At 59.6% G+C, this 17,288-nt stretch overlaps 1 protein-coding gene across 5 annotated transcripts in view; it reads left to right on the top strand.

Annotated features, from left to right (window-relative positions):
* The window catches only part of HIRA (histone cell cycle regulator), a 47,314-nt gene that overhangs the window by 4,128 nt on the left and 25,898 nt on the right, over positions 1-17,288 (top strand). Inside the window, exons 1-7 of one of the 5 annotated variants that reach the window (XM_070475768.1) lie at positions 3,441-3,495; positions 7,882-7,944; positions 8,898-9,008; positions 10,022-10,112; positions 11,051-11,145; positions 15,897-15,992; positions 16,682-16,842. In XM_070475768.1, coding sequence (XP_070331869.1) covers positions 3,456-3,495; positions 7,882-7,944; positions 8,898-9,008; positions 10,022-10,112; positions 11,051-11,145; positions 15,897-15,992; positions 16,682-16,842 — 657 coding nt within the window. In that variant the 5' untranslated portion in view covers positions 3,441-3,455. Of the gene's footprint in view, positions 1-3,440; positions 3,496-7,881; positions 7,945-8,897; positions 9,214-10,021; positions 10,113-11,050; positions 11,146-11,305; positions 11,373-15,896; positions 15,993-16,681; positions 16,843-17,288 lie in introns of those variants that run through there. The other 4 variants (XM_070475769.1, XM_070475771.1, XM_070475770.1 and 1 more) reach the window with 4 other exon arrangements.

The raw sequence follows: 17,288 nt of genomic DNA, 5'->3' as shown, positions 1-17,288 counted from the left end.
GTAACCTGTGCCGTTGGCCTGGATCAGACTAGTACAACAGGCTGGTGTCTGGGGACGTTCTGGGTTTCCGCTGCTGGCGGGGATGGAGCTCCAGGAGCTGGTGGGTAGGGGTGCGCTGTGGCCTCGCCAAGGTCAGCCCGCAGCAGTTAGCTGGCCGACGCCCGTGCTCAGGGGTCACTCTGGGTGAGCGTGTCTCTTGGTGGTGCTGCTGGGGACTTGCTCACCAGTCCCGCTCAGCTGTGAGCTGCTTGAGGACAAGGGGTTTGCGTTTTGGTTTGGAGTCAGGTGGTCCTCCTCTTGAGGCTCTGCTGCTTGCCAGACGTGCGTTCCAGAAGGCTCTTGACATCTCTTACCTGGTCTGCTGAGTGAAGCAGGTAACACCTGCCTCTCCTGCCCCCAGCTCACCTGTGAAGGCTCAGGAATTGTACGCTCTTCACACACTCACACCAGCTCACACCTGGAAACAGCAGGTGGATTTTGAAAAGTAACCAGAACACGACTGCAGAGGGCTCGGAAGCAGCTGGGTGGGATTCTGCTCCGCACGGTGCACTTGGGGTTTATGCCCTCAACGCTGAACCCGCCTGCAGAGAAGTCCTGTGGGGTCAGAGGTGTGTGTGTGCCAGGCACGCGAGGGGAGCAGACCGCTGTCCAGAGGGCAAGGCGGACAGCCTCCAGGGAGGAGGCGGAGTTGGGGTACGCGTGCCGTAGGCCTGAGTCTGGCCCTTGGGGGGGCGGGGGGGGGCGGAGGACGTGCTGCTGCTGGAGAGTGTCTGGAGTGAAGGCCCCGGGGAGGCCTCAAGCGGGCGAGCATGTCTGCGTGGGGACTGTGTGGGCCTCAGCAGCTGGGCTGTGGGCTGGAGCCCGGGGCACCTCCCTGGAAGAGTGGGCTCCTCCTGGGGCATTGAGGGGTGCCTGGGCCTTCCTGGGGAGGCTGGGTGTTACAGGGAGGCAGTTTCCTAGGCCTGGGTGCGAGACACGGTGGAGGCAGGAGGTTGGAGTGGAGGTGAGCCAGGTAGAGGCAGGTGACTAGATTTGAGACGCTCAGTGGATTATGTTAATACGCTGAGAAAAAAATAGAGATGGAGGCCAGGAAGTAAGGTGTTTTCAGATACTTCTTTTAATTTATAGAGTGCTTAGAAAGCTGCTTTCACCTTATGAATAGAATTGCAGTCACTCAGCCAGGAAGGGCCTGCAGCCTTGGCACCTGTCTCAGGGCCTGTCTGCCTCGACCCCTCCTCTTCCCCAGAGGTGTGAGGTGCCTCTGTTTCTGCAGGGGTCTGCCCATGAACTGTCGGGCTGTGCCGCTCCTGAAACCTGGGTCTGGATGAGCCCTGGGGATAAGCATTAATGCAAGCACATGTTACCGTCCTGCTGAGGTGAGCAGCGTGCCTGGAAATGTAGCAGGCCTTGGGCCTGGCGCAGACCCCGGCCGCCCACCTGCCCTCCGAGCATCTGCCGCGTGCCTGCCTCTCCTGTAGGAGCAGGACAGGAGCGCCGCCCTGTCAGGCAGCAGGCGGTGCCATTCCCGCCAGGAGGAGTAGGGGGGTCTGCTTGGGGCTCATTGGCACCTCGTGTGAGAAGAGGGGCCAGAAGGCCTGGCCGCCTCCTGCGGGCTGAGGGCCTGGGGCTGCGTCTGCGGGGCCTCAGACTTGTCCCCCCCTGGGCAAGGCGCTCAGGCCTCTGCACTCCCCCCAGGCCGCCAGCAGTCCACCCCTAGTTGGGAAGGTGGCCCTCTGCGGTTAGAGCGTTCCAGCGGAGGGCAGGCGTTCCGGCGGAAGGCAGCCAGAGTGCGCCTGCGGGGTGGGCCTGGGGAGGGGCATGGCCGGCTTCCCGTGGGTGCAGGAGTCGCCTGGCGCGGCCTCGTGACTCAGCCGGGCCGCGGGCCTAGGCCATGTGTGGGAGCTGAGGGACCTGGGCAGAGGCTGTGGCCATGAGCCACACAGGAGGCAGCCAGGGTGGCGCCGGTGCATTGAGCATGCACATGGGTGTGGGTGTGGACGTGGGTGTGGGTGTGGCATTCATACATACACACACATATATGCTGGTTCTGAAGTGTAAGTTACATAGTGAACTGCACAGACACCAAGCTTCCCACATGGTGAGTTTTGTCAAGCAAGCAGGCTCTGTAATCTGTTCACCACTGGAGATACGGGACGTTTTAACCTCCCCAGAGAGTCGCCAGGTGAAATATGGGGCGTGAGTTGGGAGTGAACGCGACCCCGGGGTCAGGGAAGCTGTGGAGGAGCAGCCGGGCGCCTTGTCGAAGCGCCGGCTCTGCCTGGAGCTGCCGTTGCACAGCAGGAGGGTGGCTTCTGAGCCTGGCTGCGTCCACCACCAAGTTGGGCTGCAGGGGGTGTTGATGGGGCGTGGTCTGGAGAGCAGAGCGCTCGGTGATTTTGCACTTGTCTGAAAAATGTAAAATAGTATTTCTCAGGAAAGTAAAACCCATTTTTTTTAGTAAGTTAGAAAATGCAAAAACGAGAGCGCGTTGTTAAAACTTTTGAACGTGGTCTTTCAGACCATCCGGAAAAGATAAGTGGGTGACTTGGTGCTTTTAAATGCACGCACAGCTTTGGGACCTCCCTGAGGGTCCTAAGACTCCACGCTCGCAGTGCGGGGCCCAGGGTTCAGCCCTTGTTGGGGAACTAGACCCCTCATGCTGAGTAGGACGGCCGAAAGAAAAACACACAGGCTTTATTTAGCGCGTAGACTACATCATAAAGGTGCCTGGACCGTTTAAGACCTTAGCCACAGGTCAGCCTCACAGCAAACCCAGTGTTTACATTGTAGCCTCCCTTCAGACAGCCAAAGTGTCACCAGGCATTTTCCACTTATAATATTGTAGGGGTTTTGTTCTTTTTTTTTTAAATTGACCCAAAACATTGATTTGTTTCAGGTGTACAACATAATGGTTCAAAATTTGTACATATTGCAAAAATGATGATTGCAATAAGTATAGTTAACATCTGTCACCTCATGTAGTTACAGGATTACTTTTTCTTGATGAGAACTTCCAAGATTTACTCTCTTAGCAGGTTTTACATACACAATACCATATTATTAACTATAGTGTGATCTTTTTTTTTTAAGGTGGTTAAATAGATTTTCCCCTCTATGGGAATATTGTACTTGGGTGCTCTTGTCTTTCTAATGGATTTGGGTAGAAGGGATGATGCTTTAGAAATTTAGAAGGGACAACGGTCTGTAAATGATACACCTGCACTGTCTTCACCTCTGGTTCATGGCGCAAAAAAGCCAAAACCAAAACCAGCCCAGCAACGGTTGTATGATGTGATTCTCCAGCTTCCTTCCTGTGCGCTGTTTTGAACGTCTCGGGCAGCTGACACCTAAGGTGTCCAGCGGCGGCGCTGACTTAGGACCCAGAGGTTGTTGTTGAAGTGCTGGGGGTCCCAGAGGCCCCTCAGCTGCACTCTGCTCCCCAGCGGGGTCGCTGCATGAGTCCCTCTCAGCCAGGAGGACCTGCCGTCCCAGCAGGTATGTCAGAACGCGGGGCCTCTGCCCAGCCTTTCGCGACTGCCGGTGTTTGGGGGGCCTGCTGTGCACTGCGGGGCCTGGGGAGACCCTGAGGAGGCAGACGAGGGACCCAGCCCTCACAGTCCACATCCTGCTGGGCAGAGTCTACACCAGTTCCTGGGAAAGCAGACTGGTGCTAGGGGGTGGGGGGAACCTGTGAGGGTAGAGCTGGTGGGCGCGAGAGGGGGGCGCTGGGCCCTGTGGGCCGGGTGGCCTGGGGGGTGGGCAGCCGGGCCTCTGCAGAGAGAGTGCAGGCTGTGGGATGGACGTGCACACTTGTCACCTGCACGAGAAGCGTGTCCGCATACTGAAAGTAGCCACAGGTGTTTGACACTCGTTTTTATCTCACAGATGGGCATGTGGTTTTAGAAAACAGGCTGCGAGGGTCTGTGTACATGTCTCTTGCTCGCTGAGGTTCCGCCTGGGTGGGTTCGCCTGTGTGTCCACAGTGGGAACAGCCGCGTGGTTCCAGCACCTGCACAAGCGCGCCCAGCTCCCTCCCCCACCCACCCGTTTGTGTGCATCCTCATGTGGTCTGGTTCAGTGTTGGTTAGTGTTTGTTCAAGTGGTGAGAAAATGAACGTAAACTTTATTTTGTTAACCATCTTCTACATGTGTTATTTAGTCGTGTCCTGTGTGTTCACGTTGTGGGGCAGCCAATCCCCACGCCTTTTCATCTTGCAAAACTGAAGCTGCCCCATCCCTTGGCACCGCCATTCTGCTTTGTCTCTCTCTGAATTTGACACCTCTCAGACCTTTATACAAGTGAAATCATACAGTATCTGTGCTTTTGTGATTGGCTGATGTGAATTAACAGTATGTCTCCACGGTTCTTCCATGTCATGCCTGTATCAGGATTTCCTTGCTTTTTATTGCTGAACGATGCTCCACTCTGCAGATGTACCATGTTTCCTCCTCCGTCATTCACTGCTGGGCCCTGGGGCTGCGTCCCCCTCTTGGCTCTTGTGGATGAAGCTGCTGTGAACATGGGGTACAAATACCTCCTCCAGACCCTGCTTTCAGTTCTTTGGGGCATAAACCTAGAAGTGGAATTGCTGGATCCCAGGTAGTTCTGGGCTTCCCTTGTGACTCAGATGGTAAAGAATCTGCCTGCAGTGCGGGAGACCTGGGTTCGATGCCTGGGTCAGGAAGATCCCCTGGAGGAGGGCTTGGCAACCTGCTCCAGTATTCTTACCTGAGAATCCTCATGGACAGAGGAGCCTGGCGGGCTGCAGTCCATGGGGTCGCAAAGAGTCGGACACGACTGAGCGACTACGCACAGCCCAGTGCGGGTAACTCCGTTTTTACTCTCCTGAGAGCTGCCGTGGGGGCTGCACCAGTTTTCGTTCCCGCCAACCCTCGAGGTTTGTTTCTCCACCTCCTCCCCACCAGCCCTGGTCTTTGCTTTTCTTCCTTTTCTTTTTATGGTGGCTGTCCTTGGAGAATATCTGTTTGAGTTCTTTGCCCATTTTTTAGTGGTTTCTGTGATCTCATTTGCTGATGTTTGTCTGTTTTTGGCTGGGATTTCAGGCCTCAGCTGCTGCACTCTGGATCTTTGTTGCGGTGTGAGTGCTTAGTTGCCCTGCCCTGTGGCACGTGGGATCTTAGTTCCTGGAACAGGGATCGAACCCATGCCCCCTGCATTGCAAGGTGGATTCTTACTGGACCACCAGGGAGGTTCCCCTCGGCCCATTTTGAATCAAGTTTTGGAGGGTTTTTTGATCAGTTCTCAGTATGTTCTGGACGTCTGACGTTACTAGTATTTTCTCACATTCTGTGGTTGCCTTTTTACTCTGTTGATAGTATCCTTTGATGGGTGAAAGTTCAAGAAATCCAGGTTGTCCATTTTTTCTTTTAATGCCCATGCCTTTGCTGTCATATTGTAACAAATTGTTGCCCAATCCAGTGTCATGAAGCTTTTTCCTCTCTCTGTTTTCTTCTAAGGGTTTTTATAATGCTATGTTCAACATCTGGGCCTTTGATCTGTCTCAGGTTGGTTTTTGTAGGTGGTGTTAGGTGAAGGTCAGGACTGGGGGCCTCCTGAGGCCTGGGAGGAGGGTTCTGTCTGAGTGCCCCGGTCAGAACCAGCTTCGGTAGCTAACTCTCTTCCTGCCCAGGAGGGAGCCGAGTGCTGTGGCCCGCGGATCTGCGCCCCCAGACAGGGCACGGGAGCGGGGTGCTCCGGGGGCCTAGGGTCAGGGCCATCTGGGAGCAGAGCCTGAGGATGGGCTGGGCTGCCGCTCACTTGCGTCGCCGTCTCTGTAGAGGGATGGGCTCTGGTGGCCATTGGGAGCGCATCTCTGTGGTCCCACGGCAGGTTCTCAAACTGCAGCCACCGCCAGAGCCCCTCAGCGGTCCTTCCGTGTGTCCTCTGACCCGAGGTGCGTCCCTGCGGTGGAGGTGGGTTCCAGCCTTGCTGAGCACGGGTGCACCCTGCTCTGAGAGACTCCGGCCTGAGGTGTGGGCCTCAGAGGCCTGTGACTCGGAGTCTTCATCTGTCCCCGGTGGTGCTAGCCGGCCGTCTGTAGGTTAGGGTTCCGGCCGGCTGTCTGGTAGAGGAGGGAACCGCACAGAAAGGTGAAGCATCTTCCTCGAGGCGCTGCAGCTGGTTAGGGGTAGGGCCAAGGGTCCATTCCAGGCCTGGGTCCACCCCCATTTTTGCCATCCCCAAGTCCTCCAGCTCAACAGTTCCTTTTCCGTGGGAACCGCTACTGCTCCTGCCCCAGGGTGGCAGCCTGCCCCAGGCTCTGCACTCCTAGTTGGCGCCCCATCTTCTGGCTGACCCTCCACCTTAGGGGCTCAGGGCAGCTGTGGTTTCTGCAGGAAGCCCCGGGCTCCACAGCAAGGCTCACAGCAGGGCCAGGCTCGGTGTCCGCACTATCCCTGCCCCCCTGGGCTGTGCTGTGCCCGGCCCGGGCTGCGGGTGCTCGGGGTGGGTGTGTTGGCAGGTGAGTGTGCTGGGCTCCAGCCAGGGACGTGGGTGCTCCTCACTGCTGCCACTTAAAACCAGTGCCAGCTCAGCTGGGGCTTCATTCGCTCTGATGGCAGCTGCCCAGGCGAGTTGGCTTATGCAGAACACGAAGGAGCAGGCTTCTTGGGTTATCTTGTCCCTGCGCGTCCTTTCTCTTCCCCGCAGTGCAGATGGCAGGAAACCGCCTTCTCAGCGGCTTCCCTGCAGCCCCTCCACTTGCGGGGAAGGGTGGCGCGTCCCCCGCACTGCCCACGCCTGCCTTCCCGGGGCTGCTGGGGACAGCGTCTGTTCTCTCCTGGGGGTGGCGGGGGCCCGTGCAGGTCTGTGCCCCGGATGGGTTCTGGCAGCTGCTGCACATGGGTGGCTGCTGCTGGTTCAGGACTGACAGCCGCCCTGGCACCCGGCTCTGAACGTACTGCCCGTGCTCGGGACGGGCCCACGGCTGCCGGGCAGAGCTCACCTGTCACAGCAGAGCTGCGGCTCGGAGCTCGAATGACTGCTGCCTCCAGAACGCAGAGCAGGAGCGTTTGGCGTCTGTGCCCTGCTGCTCCCCGCCACCGCGTCATGACCAGGCAGGGGCCTTCCCCGGCCTCATGGAAGCTTGCGCTTGGCTTCACCGTGGCTGTGCCCTCTGGGAGATGGCGCTGCGGGGGGCCACACTGCCACTTGGTCCCTGCTTGCTGTCATGTGACACCAGAGTCTGACCCGCATGCCCGCGTCCACCGCGCCCCTCTGGGGTGATGGAGACAGAGCATCCTCAGCTGAGAGACCCCTGGCGACCACCCCACGTCTGTGTCAGTGACCGCTAACGTCCAGCTCGCCGTCAGGCCACTCGTGTGTCCCTGGGCCAGGCCCAGGGCTGAAGGAGGCCAAGAGCTGGGAGACGCCCACGGGCGCAGACTGGCTCCAGCCTCGCGGCCCCGGTGGGGCCTGGGCTTCCCCACGGGGGCTGCCATCTGATTGATCGCACTGTGGGGCCGTACTGGCGGAGACGACTCCGTGACGCCAATGGGCCCAGCCGTCCGGGGTGGGGTTCACGATGAAGGGGTGGTGCCCATTGCTGCCGCCCCTGGGACCGGGGCCGGCCCAGCTACCTCTATGACCTGGGCTGTCAGCCTCCCAGACGTGCCCACCTGATGGTGACCTGGGTGTGGAGTCTGCAGGCCCAGACCGCGGGCACAGGACGACATCCCGCTGGTGGGTTGCGGGCTGCTCCGTGCCCAGGAGGCTGTGGGGCAGCTTGCACTGTTGCTAACTCGCACCATTTGTTGGCCGCCTGTTTTTTGCCTCAGAGCAGTGATTAGGGTTAGTACTTAAATAACTGGTATTTTGCATGTGTCAGATTGTAACTATGTGTTTCCTTTCTCTGTTTCTAGGCAAACCAATTTTTTCAGTTGATATTCACCCAGATGGGACCAAGTTTGCAACTGGAGGGCAAGGTAGGTTCTGGGGAACAGCGGGGTGCTGTGCTCACCCTCGCCTGCCCCCCCGCTCTGCAGTGCGCCCATGGTGGGTCATGGCCAAACCTGGGGCTCAGCGCGTGCTCTAAGTGTTTTGGCAGCAGGTTTCTGTTCTGACCCTTGTTGAATGGGCTCCTGTTGAAGGCAGCCTGCACCCTGACTTCCGCGGGGAGGCTGGTGGTCCCACGACAGAGCCGGAGGGGGCTGGGCGCGGGCTTCAGCCCACCGTCACTGAGCATCTCTCGACTCAGGAGAGCTCCGCTGTCCCTGGGTCTGGGGCTCCGTCCTCGTCCGTGGGGGCACGCCTGCCCACCGGGCTGGCACCCTGAGGTCTGGGGCTAATGAGCAAGTGTCCTTACATCCTGGCCGGGAGGCCGTCTCAGGGGCGCTGTGTGGAGATTTTGACATGTCCATGCCCAGGCCCTTACTGGTTTTCACTTCTGTACTAGAGAGTTAGTGAGGGGCCCCTTTGGGCCCTTTTGGGAGTTCCCAGCAGTGGAGTCCCTCCCAAGATGCCCAGGTGTGTGTGCCAGCAGAGTGCCCGCTGCCAGGCGGTCTCCCCCCAGCACTGATGGCACAGGGTAGGCAGGGAGGTCACGGACCTCTTCCCTGTCGAGGGCACGTTTTGGGCTCGGTTCTCAAAGCGTCCGGTCAGCTCGGTGGGGGCAGCCCTGATGGGAGGGCAGGTGTGGGATGGCCTGCACAGCCGCTTGTGTCCCAGATGGGGGTCTGGGTCCTGGGTGGGCATGAGGACCCCCTGGGCCCCTGGTGGGCCCGTGTTGGAGGCAAGAGCAGAGCCCGCGGCCCCCAAGCCCAGCAGCGCTTGTTTCTGTTCATTCGACCGGTCGGCCTGACTCTGCCGGACGAGGGTGGGGCGTGGCGTTCTGTGCCCGCTCCAGACTCATCAAGTTGTTTCTGCTCCTCCGTTCCAGGACAGGATTCTGGGAAGGTTGTAATCTGGAATATGTCTCCAGTCCTCCAGGAGGATGACGAGAAGGATGAGAATGTCCCCAAGATGCTTTGCCAGATGGACAATCACTTAGGTATTACAGGGTGGCCCTTTGCAGGCTTTGCGTGTTGGCACAGTGCCCAAGGTTAGCACGTGTGTTTATGATCAGAGAGATAAGGCCGTGCGGCGCTAGCTCCCGTGGCCTGCTGTCTGACGCGCAGATGTTGGCTGCACACCTGGGTGAGTTATTCATCAGAAGACCCGGCCCGCCCACAGAACCACCTTTGGACAGTCTGCAGGTACCTCCGGTGATTTCCTGCTCACGAGTCATTCCTGCCTGATTCCACGGGGCTTTGGGACCAGTGGCCTGGAGGCAGTAGGGTTCCGGGGAAGGGTGCCCACAAGACAGCTAAGCAGACGCCGGGACGGCCGCCGTGGCCCTCGGGGGCTCCGCCAGGCCCTCGGGGCTCCCCAGTGGGGTTGCGGCGTCCTCTCCCGCGGGAGCGCCGTACTTCCCCGCCCTGGAGTACCCAGGGGCCGTACCTGGCTCTGGGGCCCACCCAGCTGCCCTGGAGACCCTCCACTCTGAGTGACGCCCCCATGTGCACTGCGCCCCTCCCGCGTCCACAAGAGGGCCACAGCCTGGACACCGTCCTGTGTCATGGGGCTCCGGGGGCTCCGACCAGCAGAGCCGGGATCTCTGCCCGCTTAGTTGGCGTGTGCAGGGCGGTCTGCCTGCGGTTGGGAAAGAGCTGGTAGGTGGCTTGAAGCCAGTTTGATGCTCTGCCAAGCCGCTTCCCCGGATGCTCTGGAGAGGGCGTCTCGGCCTTTTCTCACAAACTCTCCTGTGGAGGGTCGTCCCTGGTCAGAGACACGTCTCGGCAGTCTGCACCCCTGCTGACGTGAGGGGTCTGAGTTCCCAGTTCCCGGACCGTGTGCTCGGCACTGACCTCCCAGAGATAAGGCCCCCGCGGACCCTGCTCTGGGGGTGCGCTTGTGTAGGCGGTCGGCGCCCTGTGCGCCCTCCTGCCCCAACAGAGTGGCCTTCGAGAGCTGCACCTGCTGCCTGGCCCTGTGGACGTGTGACCACTCTGTTTCTCTCCCCAGCGTGTGTGAACTGTGTGCGGTGGTCAAACGGTGGGATGTACTTAGCTTCCGGGGGAGACGACAAACTGATTATGGTGTGGAAGCGGGCTACGTAAGCATCGTTTTCTTTTCTTCGTCTTGTATCTGGAAGCTTCTTTGCTGGTCTTTATCCCACCCTGGCACTGAGGTCCCTAGAGCTCCAGCGTCAGGGGTGGCAGGAAGTACACGTGGAGAGGGGCAGCCATGTACGTGCCTGCAGACCTACTCAGTGCCCCCAGGGCTGGCACTGGTAGCCTCTCTGGTTTGTCCTTCGAGTGAGGCCTCCCCACACACGGGGTCCTGCGGTGGGGTCCAGAGCCCGCCCTCCTTGGCGTTCACCTGCTCCCTCTCGCCCGGGACTCCACAGCCCCGCCCACCCCGAGTGCCTGCACTGCACCCACAGTGCGCTGTCTCCTGGGGTCTCCCAGGTTGGTCCTGGGCCTCTGGGCCAGGCAGGCTAGGGACCAGATGTCTCCAGCTCAGCCAGAGTGTCTCTGGGGCTGTGCTGGGAGAGCCTGCCTGTAGCCTGCATGGGTTCTTCCGGACGGAGGGTGTTAGCGGGTTGCGCCTGCGGGGCCCGGGGACCACCCCAGCGCTGTCCCAGCCCCAGCGTCCCAGCAGGGAGTTCACGGGCCTGCAGGAAGGCCTCAGGGATTCTGTGGCTTTAGCTGACGTAGAATGACACCTGTGGTACCCAGTTTGGGAAACTGAGAGGAGTCCCAGCCCCACCACTTAAAGGCAGCCACAGGCTGTGTCTGCGTGTCTCCACGCGTCCCGGGCTGTGCTCCGGCGTAGGTGCCGTCAGGGCGCTCACTCTGGGTGACATCCGGGCCTGTGGCGGTCACGCCTTTCTGTCTCGTGCACACATTGCCAAGCTCGGTCGGGCTGTGAGCGTCCACCTGTGCAAAGATGCGGCCTCGCCCGCCCAGCCCCCGCTGTGCAGCCGGCCGCTGTCTGTCTGTCTGTCTCCGTGGCGCCGGCCCGGCCCCCGCTGACTCCTCTCTCGCACAGGTACATCGGGCCCAGCACCGTGTTCGGCTCCAGTGGCAAGCTTGCCAACGTGGAGCAGTGGCGATGCGTCTCCATCCTGCGGAGTCACTCAGGCGGTGAGTGGGCTGCCCGGGGGGGGGCACCAAGCAGCCCCGTGGACCGCGGGGCCTCAGCGCAGCCCTGCGTCTGGCCGCCCCAACCCCCCCGCCTGCCTCCAGCGGCGTCAGTGTCCCCACTCCTGCCCTCATGGGCTGTGTGTTTATATCTTTAATGTAGAACTCCCCTCGTCCCGCTGTTTATCCTGGGAACTGAGTCACTGCCTCATCAGTGGATCGCTAAGTCCGTAAGCGCACTTTCTTTATTCCACAGAAACCCACACATGGGGGCCCACTGGATAGCTTCTTCCTTGACTTTGAGTGTGTTTAGAGTGTTTTCAGTGGGCACTTTTCAGGTCTGTACCGAGGTGGACAGCACTCGGTCAGAGGCCAGGGACCCCAGAGTCAGTGCAGTTCAGTCTTCCTCCGAGAGCCTGCAGTCTAGCCAGGGGGCTGGGGGCCAGCAGTGAGCTGGCCGCATCTCACCTGCTGCATCTGCAGGGCAGCTCTTAGGGTGCCGGCTGCGTGTGCAGGGCCGGTCCTGGAGGGCTTGTGGCTCTGCTGATGGGGGCCCTTACAGCCCTGGGGCCTGAGAGGGACCCTCCAGCAGCACTGCGTGACAGGAGGCAGACTCGGACTCAGGCGGAAACAGCCAGGCCTGTGTGCATTGAGAGGAGACAGACCAGGGAGCTTCCTAGGGCAGAGCAGGGAGGAGCGGGCCCCTCGTGGGTGCTCGCAAAACCAGCGGTGGGGGGGAGCCTGCAGCTGGTGGGGGCAGGGGGGCACGCTGCAGACGATGCTGGAAGGGTGAGTGGGGGCTGAGGGAGGGCCGCTGGGTCACCCTGACGGAGTCAGCTGTGTAACTAACCACCTCGTTGGGCTTCTCTGGAACCCGGGAAGCTGCCCGTGAGGTTACCCAGGTGGGGGCTCAGAGAGGACTTCCATGGACCCACACCTGAGACTGGGTCTGAGCCCACTCCCCAGGGCTCCTCACAGGCAGGCAGGGCTGCCCACCTTCAGTGGGGGCACCTGCCCCCTCCGGCAGCAGGTGTGAGTAAAACCATTTAAGAAAAAGAAGAAAAGCAGAAATAGATGGGTAGCAAGCATTGGATCTTGAACAGCAACGTGTGAAAACCATGTACTGGGCGTGTTTAACCAGGATGGGGAGAAACACCTTGATAAAACTAGAAGTGAAAGGTCTAGGAGAACATTTAACCTCGGTGGAAATCGTCAGAGTATAGTGTGATGTGTAGTGTCAAGCTAAATACAAAAGAAGAAATAGGGTTTGCTAGAAAGGTCTAGTTTCCACAGTTGATACCACAGGGTTAAGAAAACCTGAGCAAATGGTAACCATGGCAAGGACTGGGAGTCACCTTCAGAAAATGACTCCTGAGCCCACATTATCTGTCAAGGCGTGGTTTCTGACTATTAAGAATTTTTCTGAAACTTAGAAATATTTACTCTTCAAAGGAAGCTACAATCCTGCATTTCTAACAAATATGAACAAAGCTGGAAAAATCAGAAATACCAGAATAGTTGTGAATTTAATAACATTTGAAAGCAGTGATTCATTTTAATTAAGTATGACTTATAACAGAAGAAGTTTGTGTTGTGGTGCTCTGTTCACATATGTTAACATACTAGAAAGTTAGGTAAGAGAAGCCGGGGTTGTCCTAGGGCGTTCTGAAATGAATATTAGGTTATTTGGCATCAATTCCTAATAAAAATCCTTTTTTTTTCCTTAATGGCCATAGATGACTGTTCCCTTAATGCGATAAGGTTTCCCCTGGGTCTTTGGGAGCAAGGGCAAACACAGGTCACAGTTGAGCCTTGCCCCATTGGTACAGAGAGGAGACAGACGTGGGTGTTGTCACCACGGCGCTCCTGTGGAATTTGTACAGTTAAACAGAATCAGAAGGTGCACAGGGGGTGCCCTGGCGGTCCAGTGGGGAGGACACAGCGCTCTCCCTGCCGGGCGCCGAGCTCTGTCTCTGGTCGGGGGACAAAGACCCACCAGCCGTGTCAGTTCAGTCGCTCAGTCGGGTCCGACTCTGCAGCCCCATGGACTGCAGCACGCCAGGCCTCCCTGTCTATCAGCAACTTGCAGAGTTCACTCAAGCTCATGTCCATCAAGTCGGTGATGCCATCCAGTCATCTCAAGCTGCGTTGTGTACCAAAAAAAAGAAAAAAGAAAAAGGAAGCACACAAACTGGAGAATAATACAAAATTGAGACAATGTGAGGAACGAAGCTCTTAGAAAGCATTGAAAAGCACTTCAGACTAATAAAAATAAGTTACTAAATTGGCCTCATATAAGAAAACTTTTGGCTTTTTCTAGCTTAGCAGTAGCCAAAGTAGCAATTGGAGTATCCAGTGATAAAAAGATCCGTGCAGTTTTACTCAGATTACTAAGGAAAGTCTAAGAAGGTAGTTTCAGAGCAGAGCGCGGAGGGCGGGGAGGGGACAAGCATGTGTCCCAACCAGGCAGGGGCGCCCGTGGAGCAGGAGCCCGGGGTGTGGCCGTGGGCTTGGGCCGGGCACTAGCTGAGCCAGGCAGAGCAACTCAGGAGCCTGGGCTGTGGGGCGGGGGCTGCAGCCACACTGGGGCACCCGTGGCGGCCTTGGTGAGGGCCTGTTGGGCTTCAGGGGTCATCACGGCGAACTCGGGGCAGGTGGTCGGGCAGATCCGGGAAGCGGAGCGGAGGTGGCGGGTGGGGGCGGGCCTGCGAGCTGGTCACAGTGGGTAACAGGCAGGGCTGGAGCCCAGGGCGCAGCTGAGCAGCAGGAGGGGGCAGTGAAGATGCTGAGAGCATCAGCGGAGAGCCCCCACCCCCGCCCACAGCTGCCTGGGCACCAGGGTTCAGGCCGCCACAGGGCAACATGTGGAAGCTGTGGGCCGGCAGGCGTGGTTTCTGCGGGTGCGGTCAGGCTCAGGCCCAGCTGGCGGGGCTTAGGAGAGTCCTGGGCTTGGAGCTGGATGGAGCCTGGCCGGTCTCCTGCAGAGACAGGGCAAGAGACGTCACAGGCAGGGGTGGGCGCCGGGCCCTCCAGGTGGATAGGGGCCCTCCAGGTGGACCGGGGCCGGGCCCTTGTGGTGGACGGGCCAGGCTGTCATGGCTGAAAGAGCTGTCGGAGAGTCAGGGGCAGCAGTGGGAGTGAGACCAGGGAGGGCTCCTGGGCGTGGCCGTGGGGACAGCGGCCGAGGTTGTTGGTGTAGGTGGAGGACTTGACGGACGTTAGAAAAGTCATTCTCTGGGAATCGCCGGGATGAAATGATGCTGGGGCGTTGGTGAGTGCGACAGCAGGGGCGGGGAGCGCCTCAGGTGCGTGGTCTGAAGGCAGGGGCTCGGAGCTGGTGTGCAGGGAGGTTGTGTCCCTTGTGGATATTGACCGCAGACTCGGCAGTGGCTCCAGAGGGCATCTGGTGGGGCAGGTCGGGGTGCGGGGGAAGCTCACACAGAGTGACAGATGTCGAGGAGGCCGCAGGCTCCTGAGAACACAGGGCTGTAAGTTCAAGGCCCCGGAACCGGAGGAAAGTGTCATTGTCCATGGGGGACGGGTCAGCAGCCACACAGCGGCTGGCGGGCAGAGGAGGCCGCGTGAGCTCCGCTGAGGACAGCCTGACGCGCTCCAGCCGTGAGAGGGCGTGTGACACAGAAGACAGAAGGAATGTTCACTCGTCAGACGGCCAGCAGAGCGAACGTTTTTTCACAGTTAACAAGTGATAAAAGAAGTAATAATTTTAAAAAATACCACAGGGGAGAATAACAGACTTGATGACAATAACCTCCTACAGGAAGGAAAACTGATGGAGTTCGTGGTTAGGGTCTATGTTTTCCTCAGGTCAGGAAATTGCTAAGAAACTCGCCTCCGTTTTGGAGCCCGACTTGAGCAGGCCTCTGCTCTAGGCCTTGGGAGCACAGAGGTCTGGGGTCTGCGTGGAGCCCCCAGCACCCCAACAGGCTCCAGAGGGGGCTCCTGTGCCCCCCCCACCCCGCGCAGCCCTGCCTTTGCCTTGGAACCCCCGCAGCCTCCTCCCAGCACACGGACGCAGCAGGGGGGGGCTGCAGGCCGCCTCAGGCTCCGACAGGCAGTCTTGCCGTGGCCAAGTAAACAGACATGGGCTCAGCGGGTTAGAAGGGAGCCATCCCTAAGCTGAGAAGAGTTTCGAATTGGACACTGTGCTGGGGCTGGGAGAGGGGTGCATCCGTTTGGAAGAAGCGCCCCACACGCGGGCTGTGCAGAGTGCCCTGGGCCCCAGTGTGCGTGAGAAGCCAGAGCCTGGTCCTGGCCCGCGCACGCAGCGAGAGACCCCTGAGCAGCTCATGGCCTCGAGGAGAGGGCCCGACGGCTCTTGAGTGGCGGCTCTTTTTGTCTTGGCCCCCCAGCCCTTCCTCCGCACACCCTATGCCCAGCCAGGCGCTGCGCTCGGAGGAACCAGGGCGCACTCAGCCGTCTTGCCTGCTCTGCTGGGGCTGCCGCACGCGGGTGCAGGGCACAGGCGCCCAGCTCCAGCGGGCCCTGCACACTTCATCTGAGGAGGGGTGGGGCGGGGCGGGGCTGTGGGCGCTCCAAATCTCCTGGCCAGTTGCAGGACCTGAGTGGGAAGTGCTTCAGGGTGGTTCGGAAAGTCTAGTGATGGTGGCCTCGGATCAAGTCTGCCCAGCCATGAGAAGCCTGGGGCCGCTGACCGACTGGCAGGCGGGCAGGTGGAGCTGTGTGTGTGCGCCCACGCCGCAGTAGGAGACTGAGCGCCCGCCCTTGTCTTGCAGATGTGATGGACGTCGCGTGGTCCCCCCATGACGCCTGGCTGGCCTCCTGCAGTGTGGACAACACCGTGGTCATCTGGAACGCCGTGAAGTTCCCAGGTCCGCGCTGCCTCTGCCTGGGCGGTCTGGCCACAGCTCCACCTGGTGGTGGCTGCAGCGGGCGGGCTGGGTCCCCTCAGTTGGCCTCTCAGGCTCTTGCCCGTAACTCGGGCCTCTGTCAGCTGTGTTTAAGGTTTAAAAGTTGACTTTAAAGAAAGCAGTAACCGAGTGCCCGTGCAGGCGCATGCCCAGTGCTGGAACTGGCCAGCTGGTGTGCCTTCTCCCCAGGCTCGGCCTCTGCCCCCGGCGTCTCTGTGACGCCCCTGGGCGTGAGCAGGCAAGCACGTCCCCCCTCTGCAGAATGCCGATCTTCCTGCTGACAGGCTGGAATCCCTCCTGACAGCAGAGCCCCAGCCAGCACTGCGTTTGCAGCCCACGAGGTGCTTCCTGTCCCTGCTGTCGGGGCGGGTCCCGTCTCGTGTGCCCTTGTCCTCAGTGAGGACGAACAGGGACCCCGCGGTGCAGGGCGGCTCTGGCAGGTGGGCTCCTGTCCAGAAGGGAGACCAGCGCTGGGGCGCAGCTCCCGGGTGAGAGCAGACTGCAGGCTCTTCTGCGCGGGCCCAGGTGGGGAGCTGGCCCGGACAGCTCCTGAAGCCCCCTTTCTTGGCCAGCTGGCCCACTGCCCATGTTTCTAGATAAGAGTTTCCCCCTGGTGATGTCTTTTCAACTCCTCTTATTTGTGCCCCCAGAAATCCTAGCCACACTGAGAGGCCATTCTGGCCTGGTGAAGGGCCTGACCTGGGATCCTGTTGGTAAATACATTGCCTCTCAAGCCGATGACCGCAGCCTGAAGGTGTGGAGGACACTGGATTGGCAGTTAGAGACCAGCATCACCAAGCCGTTCGATGAGGTGAGGGCCCGCAGTCCCTGTCCACCCGCACCCGCACCGCCTCTGATGCAGGGCAGAGCTGCGGAGTCAGGGCTGTTCCCTTCTCGGGAGCTGTTGAATGTCTGCCTTCGCGGTGGAGAGACCTGTGTGGCTCAGCGCTGAAGCGTCTGCAGCATGCTGCCCCCGGGTGGGGCTGGAGGCCCGCCTCCACCGTGGGGGCAGGCAGCCTCTGCGGGCCCTTAGCTGTCCCGTGCACAGCATCCAGAGCTGCGACTACAGTGGCTCACGTGCTGTCTTACCCTTCTCTCATTCAAGTTCTGTGTGCACGTGGGGTCAGAGCTGGGGGTTGCTGTGGTCCGGGAGACGCTTCCTCAGCACCTCCTATGTGTACACACACCTCCTCAGCACCTCCTGGGTGTACGCACGCCTCCTCAGCACCTCCTGGGTGTACACACACCTCCTCAGCA

This window comes from Odocoileus virginianus, chromosome 12 (assembly GCF_023699985.2).
Source record: "Odocoileus virginianus isolate 20LAN1187 ecotype Illinois chromosome 12, Ovbor_1.2, whole genome shotgun sequence".
In the NCBI taxonomy this organism is placed as follows: domain Eukaryota; kingdom Metazoa; phylum Chordata; class Mammalia; order Artiodactyla; family Cervidae; genus Odocoileus; species Odocoileus virginianus.
The sequence above is the reverse complement of the archived record's forward strand: the minus strand, read 5'-3'. Positions and strand labels throughout refer to the sequence as shown.